The 13180-nt window shown below is 33.9% G+C and overlaps 1 protein-coding gene across 1 annotated transcript in view; it reads left to right on the top strand.

The window, feature by feature from the left end:
- The window catches only part of LOC133192450 (abnormal spindle-like microcephaly-associated protein homolog), a 42122-nt gene that overhangs the window by 12742 nt on the left and 16200 nt on the right, over positions 1 to 13180 (top strand). Inside the window, exons 11-14 of the mRNA XM_061328456.1 lie at positions 1220 to 1305; positions 4235 to 4340; positions 9679 to 9791; positions 10191 to 10371. Of these exons, the coding sequence (XP_061184440.1) occupies positions 1220 to 1305; positions 4235 to 4340; positions 9679 to 9791; positions 10191 to 10371 (486 nt within the window). The remainder of the gene's footprint in view (positions 1 to 1219; positions 1306 to 4234; positions 4341 to 9678; positions 9792 to 10190; positions 10372 to 13180) is intronic.

Raw genomic sequence — 13180 nt, 5'->3', positions numbered from 1 at the left:
ATGCATCTAGGGATGGGCACTATCAGACTTGCTTCAGAAGCTGGGTCTGACCTGCATTTTCAGGATGAGTGACTAGGTTAAAGTTTTTGAAGCAGGTCATATTTTAAAGTAATACTGTGCATGTACATAAATTGACGTACTCAAAATTCAGCACTATCACTTGGTATTGATTGTTGGCAAATTCATGAACTAGTGCTTTACACTTCCATGCAATATTTATATACACATGATATATGATTCCTTAATGCTATTCATGAATTAGCGTATCAATGTCAGCGCCAAAGGCACTAAAATATGAACCTCTTTTTTAAGTACACTTACAGTATACCCTATGGTGACCAAACTTGCATTGATGATGCATCTAGGGGTGCATGATTCCAACTTGCTTCGGATGCTGGATCTGACCTACATTTTTCGGTTGAGTGACCAGGTTAAAGTTTTTGGAGCAGGTCTATTCCAAAGTTGCTGTTAGACCTTTGTAACTAAACTTACATGGATGATGCATCTAAGGATGCACGTTACAAGTTTTGCTGCGAATGCAGGTTCTGGTTTAGATTTTTCAAATAAGTGATGAGTGACCAGGTTAATTTAAGTGTTTTTAACAGGTCTTTTTCTTAGTAAGTAACTATAAAGTTCTATGTTGACCAAACTTGCATGGAGGATGCATCTAGGGATGCATACACCAGATATGGTTCACATGCTTAATCTTACATTTTCTGGATAATTGAACAGAAAAGGATTTGGAGCCATCCTTTTCCAAGTTCCTAAACATCCTACACAGACCAAACTTGTACATATTTTGCATATAGGGATGCTTACTATCAGAATAATTATTTGTTAAGGTGAGGCTGTGCCTTACTTTAAGAAAACATTTCTTGAGGTGACCTAATTAATCTTTGATTACCCTACCTGTTTTTTAAATGGTTTGATTTTAAAAATATATGTAAACAGGTAAAATTCATCTTTTTTCTATGTGGTCAGTGTTTTATGAATTCCTAAGAGTTAGTCCATTTTGAATTGAATTATTATGCCCCTTCATAAATATGGCCATGACTTATAAATGGTTATACATGTATAATACCTAATCAGGCCTAATGGTTATACCTGACATTTGTATAATACCTAATCAGGCAATAGATCTGAATATATTTCCAGAGGTTTTTCAGTTGGACCGGTCCTGGTCGGTCAGTTTTTTACTTTCTATGTCTTTATATTGCAGTAAAAAAGGTCACCTCTAGAGACATAGTGGATGGACACAAGGAAAAGACTCTACATTTGTTATGGATGATCATTTTGAAATACCAAGTAAGTTTCATTTTAACGTAGGTCGCGGGTTTGCAGGCCATTTAAAAGTGTCCGAAAACATACCATGAAAATTAGTTATATGAATCCTCTACCTTCGTTTCATATTCTCTGAAAATTTTATAAAATTTGTCTGCATCGTTTTTGTGTAATTATATCCCAAACATGCCATTGTTGTCGTTACATTTTCAACGTTATTCTATTGAATTATATAAGAAAAACGTCGTTTTCGGCTCGTTTTGGGGCAAGATTTTGTTTCAAAAAATATCAATAACTTTTAAATGGTACAGACGAAATTGTTTTCCCTTTGGTATTTTAACAAAGAATTGATTTGAAATAAATCAATGTGAAAAAATTAATATATCTTCGAGTTAGTTTTCGCGTAATTTAAATGTAGATAATTGCTTTTATATCGCAAAATATAACATTTTTAAGAACGACGTCATAAAATATCGCGACGTCATGCTTGACGTCGTGAATATCTATCCGGTATTCAGTACAGAAAAAAAGCTAAAATAATTTTTATAAAAAAATAATTTAACGTCTGTCTGCTTTCAAGTGACCCGTGAATCGTATCATAATAATTCAATATCAATGGAATGATTATTACTTTTATTCGACACGTCCTTTCATTTGGCTGTGTATTTTCCTTTTCAAGCGTGCTGGCGGAAAACGGTATCCTTTAATTCAAGTAAAATGTTTTTATTAAGACCATTCAGCAAGGCGCTTAAATCTACGAATTTCTGCCAAATATCGCTATATACAATATATTTTCAGTATATATTTAAACAAAATATTTATTTTACATACCACTTCTGTTTCTTTAAATAATGGCTTCTTTCTTAATAAAACAAACTGATAATTCAAATACGATCAAAGGAAAAAAGGTCAGTTGAACCTTGTGTCCATGTCGTTTCGTGATACCAAGTGAAAACAAATCAATCGCAATTTCTCGGGCCTTTCCGACATGCCGAAAACAACCACTTGTTTTTCCAAGCTTGCAGGAAAGGCCTGAGAAGATGCGATTGATAACAAATAATTAAACTTTTTTTAAAAATATTTCCAGTGTTGATCATTCGAATCGTAATAAGCGTTCTTCACTAAATTACCAATTCCAACAAAAGTTTTATCTAAGTATTGTATCGACGATACAAATCGTAAAAAGCCTTCATTATTTGTGATAAGTTGTTGCTTAAAAAATATAACACTAAACTACCAATTCCAAGAAAAGTTATAGCTAAATAATGATATACTGAAGAATTTAATAAAACAAAAATCATCGCAGATTTCTCTTTCATTGTGACGTCATTATCAAATGTGCACAAGAAAGTCGCCCAAATCATATATATTGTGTACCCAGTTTTGACGACGTCAGCAAACCCACGACCTACGTTAAATTAGTGATCAGTCCATTCCCAAGTTACTGTAAGTCCTACCTTGAACAAACATGCAAATTTGATATATGTATACTACAGGAAATACACTGAATGTGACCATAAATATATTTTTTGATTCTGTTACAGTACTGTAGATTCCTAAATATACATGAGGAATTTATTTGTTATTACCATGTAATTTTGCAAGAAGCTATGGGCTATCAAAGTTTTACATAGGAATGTATAGGAATCATTTTCAAGAACCACTGGACCAGAAAAGTTTAATTTATGTGAAAGCTTCATTATGTAGTGTAAATTTAATTTTGTTCAGATCATGACCCCTAAGGGTAGGGTGGGGCCATAATGGGCAATCAAAGTTTAACATAGGAACATGCATTTAGTGAAAAAAAATCTGATGATGAAGAACAGCAGGGCCATCATTTAAGAAACAAGCTGCATAAATAAGAAAATAATTAGAGTCTTCACCAAACTGTAATATTATTGTCACATGATGCTTGAGTTCCAGGTGGGGCTAAAGTGGTCATACCCTTGGAAACTCCAGTAACAGTCAAGGGCCTGTTGAAAAAATTTAAGCTTATTGCTTTGATGTAAAAATATTAGGGATGTCAACGAGTACCCGGTTAACCGGGTACTCGATTGAACGTCCGAGTATCGAATACTAAAAATGGTACTTGGTTACTCGGATGTATATTTTTTTCCTTATTTCAAAGTTCATATTTTTATCAAAAACTTACCAAAAAATTATTAAATATTCATACTGTAATTAGCGTGTCGTCATCTACACCTGTAAAACACCCATTATCGCCTGTGGCTGTGTATATACAGTAATTAATGACCAATCATCTGGTACACAGCTTTTCTCACCTATTGTGGTCCTTAGTTTTTGGATGGCTTCAATGATTGTTTTCAGTAAACATCGTTTAAGTATGGTCTATTATAATATTCAAATCGTTTTTAAATTATTTAATTAATATACGGTAGCGAAATCGGACATGCATAGAAATACCGCTACCCACTTCAAAAGTGAAGAAATATTTAGAAATAACTAAAGATTTAAAAAAAAAAAATTGAAAGTCAGTTTGCGTAGTAGGTTTAGTGGAATACAACCAAATTATGAAATAATATTAGATTAGCGATCCCAACAACGTCTTTTCCTTCTCTTTCGTTTGTCTAACATCACAAAACTGCGTAACAGATTGTCCTTTTGCGTTGATGAAATAGGTCCTAAACAAGAACTGTAAACTATTTTTATTTTTTTATGTATTAATTGTGTCTTTTGAGTTTATCTGATAAATAAATTTGGTACCAAAAAATCATTTCTCTTTGACTCAGTTGTTTATATACATTTATAAACGTGATAAAACATCTTTGGGATTTAACAGAGCTTAACCGGGCTCAAGAAAATTAACACACTGTCTTGTATTTTCATTTTTACTGAGTACCCGGGTACTCGATCGGAAAAACGTCAGAGTAACCGATTATCAAAAATTGACCGATTTGACATCCCTAAAAAATATGTTTATTGTCTTCTTTAGATTGGTTTGATATTGAATGTAGATCAACTGAAGGAAGAAATTTCTGCCTTGGAGAGATCTCTACAGCTGCGCAAGCATCTACAGGCTCTAAAAAATTATGAAATGGGTAAGGAATTATACTCAGTTTGTCACAAACAACAAGGCCAATTAGGTCACATTAATATGCAAACATGCTCATGATAGGTAGTGCGGAGTCTAACTTGTTCAAATCATAGTCCCTGGGGTGTAGTATAAGGCCACAATAGTCAGGTTGGGGGGAAACGTAAATTCCGCTATAATAGTGGTATACCACTATTATAGTGAGATTCCGCTATATTTTCAGCCGTAGTTGTCCTCGATTTCATCAAATAACATACTTGCTGTTTAAAGCGCAAGTTATGATGGGAATAAAAATGAACAATAATTGGCATCCTTACATATTATGAATTTTATTTAATTTTCTGCCGATGCGTTTGATAATGCGAACACACTTTTTAAAGCGGAAGTTACATTTTTAACATAGTAACCAGTGATTGCGGTAGTATTGAACAAAGACTGACTCTTAATATCTCTCTCACATGTGCACAAATTAGTGCTTGTAATAACTTTCAACCCATTTTGGAATAGGTTTGTCGATTTTACAGACGAAAAGATGATTTTTGCCTGCATGGTGACGTGTACGGAGGCCCGTTATGACAAACGAAAAAAAGCTCATTACATGTTTACTTTATTCTGATGAAACCGATTTGTATAGTTTTTGCAATAAATCGTAAACAATGATATAAGATGTCATTTCTGCAGGTAATTACATATACATTATATGACATTAGTTTCCGGAATGTTAAATTTTTTTGAAATATTGATTTTTGTATTATGACAAGTAAAGTTAGATTAAAAAAAGAAAAATCTTTCTAAAAACTATTTCAAAAATTATATGTATAAGCGATTTTTGTTGGGAATATTTGGCGTAATTTCTCAGAAGAAACATTGGTGCTTAATACATGTATTATGATTAAACCAAGTAATGGCGAGACATAAATTAATTATATGTTCATTTAATTATGATATAGCTGCAGTTTCCAAAAATAGAAGTATGTTGAAAATTATTAATAAAAGACACCAGGGAGTATGACACATCTGCTTCTTTCCTTAAATATTTTACTAGAGAAAGAGATTGATGGCAAACTAATAACTAAACTTACATGGTACATGTAATAACTACTTTTTCTATCGTCAACTTCCCTTATTATGTAGCAATACAATACATGTATACCATATTACCTGCATGTGGGATTAATGTCTTAAATTATTAATTGATTCGATACACATTACGAACAACAAGGGGTCTCGGTTTTAAGAGGGTCTTCCACCTATTCCCCCCCCTTTTTTTTTTAAATCACAAATCCACCTATTCCCGCTTGCAAATAACAAAATGAGTTGAACGTTCATTTGTGTTTATAACAATTATGTTAATTACATCCCAACTTAGATATACCTGTGTTTTGTAGAATTTAATACACTTTAAGACAGAAAAATACAATAAATAAATCGATGAAAATGCAATGATTGATTTTACTTAATTTTGTACATTTTCTGACAGAAAATAAATAAATAGATGTAAGAAAAATATAATGTAATTCACTCAAATTTTTGCACTTTAAGACAGAAAATAAATTAAATGGGTTCAATTTTTTTTTCAATTTGCTTGAAATACTGTATGAAATATGAAGATAACAAACAGTAATCGATCTCAAAAGTCCATTGAAACAATGCAAATTTTAAACAGAGCAAACACGAACCTCTAAAAAACATCAAAGATGGGATCAGGTGTCATGGAGGAGTGAGCATCCCCTGCCGACAACGCAGATGAGTTAAAGCTCGGTATAGGCATTTCTATGCAAATAATCTAATTATTTTCTATATCTATATCTATTACACAGAGAAAGCTAAAACTTATCGTCTAATACATACTTGGTACCCACGACATGAGATAGCCAGTATACATTATGACGTCATATTATGACGTCATTGTTCTTTACTACACAAGATTATAATCGATATCAACAAAAATGCTGTGGCGCAAGGGCATGTTCTATTTTATTTAATTGAAACAAGGTACATTTAGAAGCAAAATATTCCAAAGTTTGCTGGTATTGCTGCACAAATATAAACAGCTCAGTTGTATAATTTCTATTTGTAAAGTTTTAAGTTGAATAAGGGTAAAATGCACAGTCCGGTATAAGTTTCCTCAAATTCCGATCAAATGAGAAAATGCCTAGGATTTGTGCAGTAGTTTTAATAATCTATAGAATATTCTTCTTAGCATTATACAATTTTTATGTAAAAATAAATAGGATAATCCCTTGCGCCGAAACTGTTTTGTTGATATGTTTCATAATATGACGTCATAATGTGCCCTGGTTATAATATATCGTGGTTTCTAAGTATGCATAAGAAAATAAATCAACCCTTTCTCTGAATAATAAATATACCTCTTATGCGTTTTTATTAGCTCATTTGCATAGAAACTCCTACACCTAGCTTTAACTCACATGCGAAGTGTGTTCCTTATCGTGATAGGAAAAAAACGAAAAAATAACCGTACGCGAAAACAATTCAATGTGTATATAATGGCTTCTTTGTAGTTAAAAAAGCGGGCTTAACATTTTAGCGGCTGTGGCGAGACAACGATGCACTAATTCATGATAACTATTAATAAATGAATTTTGCAAAGTCCATGCTCGACAGGGGATGCGTACTCCTCCATAGCACCTTATCCTACCTATTCGCTCTGCAAAAAAATTATTGCTCAAATGGTCTTTTTTCGTTATCTTCATATTTATCTTCATATTTCTGTTTCTCCTTGTATTTCGTTTATTTACAACAGAATAATCTACTTCTGGTAAATAGGATTTCATTGTTTCTTTTCCAGTGCATATCGTAGTTAAATATAAAATTTCATGCAAGTTAGAGAATCAATAAATCGTGCAGAATTTATTTTACGTCACGTCTACAGGTAATTCCATGCACAAGTGTAATTCTTCTTTTCTTGCTAAGAATAATCATTTAAATTCATGGATTCATCATCAAGAAGGGAAACATTATACACAAACTTAAGATTACTTCGAAAAGTGACATATTATATATATTGCTTACAATTTAGACGACACAAATCGGTTCCATTAAATTGTACATGTGCTGAGCTTTATTTTCATTTGTCATAACGGGCCTCCGTACCCGTTACCATGCAGGCAAAAATCACCTTTTCTTCTATAAATTCGACAAACCTATTCCAAAATGAGTTGAAAGTTATTACAAGCACTAATTTGTGCACATGTGTGAGATATATTAAGAGTCAGTCTTTGTTCAATACTACCGCAATCACTGGTTGCTATGTTAAAAATGTAACTTCCGCTTTAAAAAGTGTGTTCGCGTTATCAAACGCATCGGCAGAAAATTAAATAAAATTCATAATATGTAAGGATGCCAATTATTGTTCATTTTTATTCCCATCATAACTTGCGCTTTAAACAGCAAGTATGTTATTTGATGAAATCGAGGACAACTACGGCTGAAAATATAGCGGAATCTCACTATAATAGTGGTATACCACTATTATAGCGGAATTTACGTTTCCCCCCAACCTGATAGTTATTCAAAGTTGTGGAGGGCGATATATAGAAAAAAAAAGAACAGCAGGACCATGACTAGTCATACATGTATTTATATGCAAGCATTCTTGGGTAGTGCCGATTCAAGATTGTTCAAATCATGGGCACAAGGTGTATGAAAAGGCCACAATAGCACAATAGGGTATCAAACTTTTAAATGGTAATCATGATTTAATGTATAGGAAAAATTTCTTCCATAAATCTTCCAAAAAAAAAAATCCATTAGTCATATTGATATGCAAACATTCTCAGATAGTGCAAATTCAAGTTTGTTCGAATTATGACTCCAAGGCTCTTGTTAGCTCACCTGAGCCGAAGGCTCAAGTGAGCTTTTCTGATCACATTTTGTCCGTCGTCCGTCCGTCCGTCTGTCCGTCTGTCTGTCTGTCTGTCCGTCCGTCTGTAAACTTTTCACATTTTTGACTTCTTCTCAAGAACCACTGGGCCAATTTTGACCAAACTTGGTACAAAGCATTCTTGGGTGAAGGGGAATTTAAATTGTTAAAATGAAGGGCCAAGTCCCCTCACAAGGGGAGATAATCAAGAGAAAACAAAAATAGGGTGGGGTCATTAAAAAATCTTCTTCTCAAGAATCACAGGGCCAGTAAAGCTGAAACTTATGTGGAAGCATCCTGGGGTAGTGTAGATTCCAAATTGTTCAAATCATGACCCCCGGGGGTAGGGCGGGGCCACAATGTGGAATCAATGTTTTACATAGAAATATATAGGAAAAATCTTTAAAAATCTTCTTTTCAAGAACCACGGGGCCAAAAAAGCTGAAACTTATGTAGAAGCATCCTGGGGTAGTGTAGATTCTAAATTGTTCAAATCATGACCCCCGGGGGTAGGGTGGGGCCACAATAAGGAATCCAAGTTTTACATAGAAATATGTAGTAAAAATCTTTAAAAATTTTCTTCTCAAGAACCACTAGGCCAGAGAAGCTGAAACTTATGTGGAAGCATCCTTGGGTAGTGTAGATTCTAAATTGTTCAAATCATGACCCCCGGGGGTAGGGTGGGGCCACAATAGGGAATCCAAGTTTTACATTGAAATATATAGTAAAATTATTTAAAAACCTTCTTCTCAAGAACCACTAGGCCAGAGAAGCTGAAACTTATGTGGAAGCATCCTGAGGTAGTGAAGATTCTAAATTGTTCAAATCATGACCCCCGGGGGTAGGGCGGGGCCACAATAAGGAATCCAAGTTTTACATTGAAATATGTAGTAAAAATCTTTTTCTCAAGAACCACTGGGCCAGAAAGGCTGAAACTTATTTGGAAGCATCCTTGGGTAGTGTAGATTCTAAATGTTCAAATCATGACCCCCGGGGGTAGGTTGGGGCCACAATAAGGAATCCAAGTTTTAAATTGAAATATATATTAAAAATCTTTAAAAATCTTCTTCTCAAGAACCACTTGGCCAGAGAAGCTGAAACTTATGTGGAAGCATCCTGGGGTAGTGTAGATTCTAAAGTGTTCAAATCATGACCCCCGGGGGTAGGGTGGGGCCACAATAGGGAATCCAAGTTTTACATTGAAATATGTAGTAAAAATCTTCTTCTCAAGAACCACTAGGCCAGAAAAGCTGAAACTAATGTGGAAACATTCTTGGGTAGTGTAGATTCTAAATTGTTCAAATCATGACCCTCGGGGGTAGGGGGGCCACAATAAGTACTGGGGGGGGGGGAGAAATCAGGTGAAAAACAGCAAGGCCAAAGTTACTCAGGTGAGCGCTGTGGCCCATGGGCCTCTTGTTTTTTTTTTTTTTTAAATGAACTTGAAATTTGGCTCTAGGTTTGCAGCATAAAAGAAGGGAATCTACTTGTGATGATCTGTACTCAAACAATGAACTTCTAGCCTCCCTTTTGAAATGGTGCAGAACTGTGTGTCTTTTCTATGGACTCAAGGTATGAAATTCTTTGAATGAAAAAAAAATTTTAAAAAAAAAAAAAAAGGAAGAAGACTGCACTTTTATACAAAGTATAATTTAATACGACATTACTTCTTTGCTCTTTTTTTTTTTTTTTTTTTTTTTTTAGCAAAAATGAAATATGATAACCTTTTGCAATGAAACATAAGGTCATGAACATTATGAATTTCTCTAATGTAAAAATGACACCTAATGACTTTAAGGTCAAGGTCAACTTTTTTTCCTCTTCCATCTGCAATTTTTTTCAGGTCTCTCATCCTCTTCTTTTTCCTTTTGTTGGAGACACAAATTCCCTGAATTAGCTTGTATTGTTTTATTTTAAAAAAATCCTTTTTGTTTTGTTTGTATGATTGTTTGTTTCGTTTTTTTTTTGTAGGTGGAGAATTTCACTGTGTCATTCAGTGATGGACAGGCATTATGCTTCCTTGTACACCACTATCACCCAGATCTGCTTCCTCAGACTCTGATTAGCACCAAGACCAGTATGACCTACCAAGAGGAGATGGAGCATCAGACATTGGACTGTAGTTTATCAGACAGCCCAGCCCCAATGTCAGGTAAACTTTACATCTAAAGCTAAGTCTGAAGCTACTGAAAACTGACAGCCAAGGCCCAGCGTCATATCATGTAAACTATATCTGCAACTCAGACCCAATGTAAGGTAAACTTTACATCTAAAGCTAAGTCTAAATGTCAGGAAAGCTATTGACAACTGACAGCCAAGCCCCAATATCAGGTAAACTTCACAACTAAAGCTAAGTCTAAATGTCAGGTAAGCTATTGAAAACTGACACCCAGTCCCAGTGTCACGTAAACTTTACATCTAAAGCTTTATACAGTAAAACACGCTGGTAACGAAGTGCCAGGGACAGATGATTTTGCTTTGTCATAAATGTAATTTGTTATATTCATTAAGTTAACAATATATTTTAAATCCACAGGAATGAAAATCACTTCGCTGTAAGTGTCTATTCACAATAAACCTGTTCACTATAAGCGTGTTTTACTGTATAGTCTAAATGTCAGGTAAGCTTTTGAAAACTGACAGCCAAGCCCCAGTGTCAAACTCTGTCCAACTCCTCAGCCCCAACGTCTGGTAAACTTTATCTCTATTATCTCTATTAAAAGTCAAAATGACCATTTACTTTACTATTTATTAGGGCCCCGCAAGGATTTGCGGGTGCCCTATAGTAATCACTCTGTCTGTCTGTCCGTCTGTCTGTCCATCTGTCATTCTTCCGTCCACAAATTTTCTGTTTTTAAGGTCTTCCGTTCCAACGGAAGACCTTCTACTGATTCTGATGGTTAAGATTATTATTCTTTTTTTTTCTTCTTTTTCCTAGACGCCAACTTTGAGACCTCATATCTCGCTCATTTCTCAACGGATTTTGCTCAAATTTGCAGAGTTTATAGACGTTACAAAACTCTATCAGAATGCTGTCAAACAGTTCAAAAAGTCACTTCCGCTTTTGAGTTATTTCCCTTTAAATGAAAATCTAGGAGTCTTCAATTCCAGACAAAGGCTCCGAGACTTGAAAAACTGGAGCAGAAATTCTACCGAATTTAAATAATAGAAGGATTGAGGTTGTGCACATCGGTTTTTGTTTTTCGATTTCTGTATTCAAAATGGCGCTATATAGGGGTCAAAAATGAGAACGCCTAAAAGAGCGAAAATTTAGACATATTTTCCTTTGTATCTTTAAAACTAAAAATATTTTGATAAGACATGTAGAATAAAAGTTGTGCACAATTTCAAGGCCTTTCATTTGACACCACTAGAAAGGGGCTGGCCCCTCAAATTAAGGATCTGAAGCCCTTTAAAGTTTTTGCTTTATAACTCAAAAACGGTAAATATTTCGAAATGGCTGTTGTAAAAAAAGTTGTTCTTTAACATCTTATTGATCTCATGAAAATGTTATTTTGTTCGAGTTTTGTGTTTTAAATGCGCCAGAAGCTTGACCCATATACAGGTAACTGTTCTAATTCAGCAAGTAAACGAGAGCTCTTCATGCGTGTAACTAAAATAAACTTACTATAAATAATAAATCTGGCTACATTAGATGCTAATATTCTTTAGAATAAGGTTCTTGAAGTGTTTTGTGCTTTATTTCCAAGTTATTTTTTGACAACTTTCCCTTTTATTTCATTTTTTTCAAAGTCGAATAAACCAGTCTACTTAAAAATAAAGGAAAAAGATAACCTTTTCTTCTTATCGTATAAAAACAAACAATATAGTGAGAAAATAAAACCTAACTTTGAAGCATAGACTATTCACAGCCATTAAGTGCATGCCTTTTACATTCACCTTGTGTGTTTACAATTATGTAACACCTTCCTCGATAGCGCATGGCAAAGGAGGTCATTGGGGATCAATCGGCGTGTGATCCAGCGACCTAGTCATACACAAAACAAATCATAGAATGGCCATTCCAAATTCATTTTGTAAACTAAGTCATGAGTGGATAAATATGTTGAATCTTTCAGATTATTTCATAACATCTTTGATTAAATCGCTAGTGCATTTTATTTAATATTTTATTCGCTGAATTACAGGAAAGTTGCCTAGTTATTTTTATAAACAATTTATTTCTCGATATCGAGGTAATTGTCTGTTTTATTTAAAATAAAATTCAAAATATGTTACCTTAATTAATTCCTACTAGTAATGGAACTTTTGAAACTTAAATGTACATGTATGTAATCTAATATACGTTCTTTTGTCGACACCCTTAAAATGTACAACTGTATATATAGATTTGCAAGAGCGCCCCAAATATACGCATATCAAGCGTTTTATAAGTATACATGGAAATACAAAATCCCACATTCACACGCGCCTCCAAAATATGTAGAATGAGACATACATGCGTAACTGTATTTGAATATTACAAATTTATTAGACACCTAACCTTGAACAAATTATTTTTTCTACTAAACTTGTTATTGTATGCGAACAAAATGATCGATAAACATGTAATTATTTATAGGTTCCCATTATTTTTTCTGAAAATCAGAACACATTTATCAGCTCTCTTAAGGTTTTACGGACACATACAATGTACACGCATGCAAGTACAGAACATGCACGTTTTATAAGTGCATATGCAAGAGCGCCCCAAATATATGCATATTGAGCGTTTGAAATACAGAAAAATTCTAAATTCCGTCTTTTTTTCCATTATCTTTGCAATAAAATATCGACTACACTGAAATGATTTTATTGATTTACAGCATATATTAAAGTGAATTATAGGTCGGCTGAGTTGATCATGAGTTGTTTTTATAACGGGTAGTCCTCCTGGCCAGTCATCGTCACAGTTTGCAACATCGTAATTACACAGGTAAATACTAAGATGTCAATCCATA

Source organism: Saccostrea echinata, unplaced genomic scaffold (assembly GCF_033153115.1).
Source record: "Saccostrea echinata isolate AGI-Se365-2 ecotype Australia unplaced genomic scaffold, CSIRO_AGI_Sech_v1 ptg000025l, whole genome shotgun sequence".
Lineage (NCBI taxonomy): Eukaryota > Metazoa > Mollusca > Bivalvia > Ostreida > Ostreidae > Saccostrea > Saccostrea echinata.
This window is presented reverse-complemented; position numbering and strand designations above follow the sequence as displayed.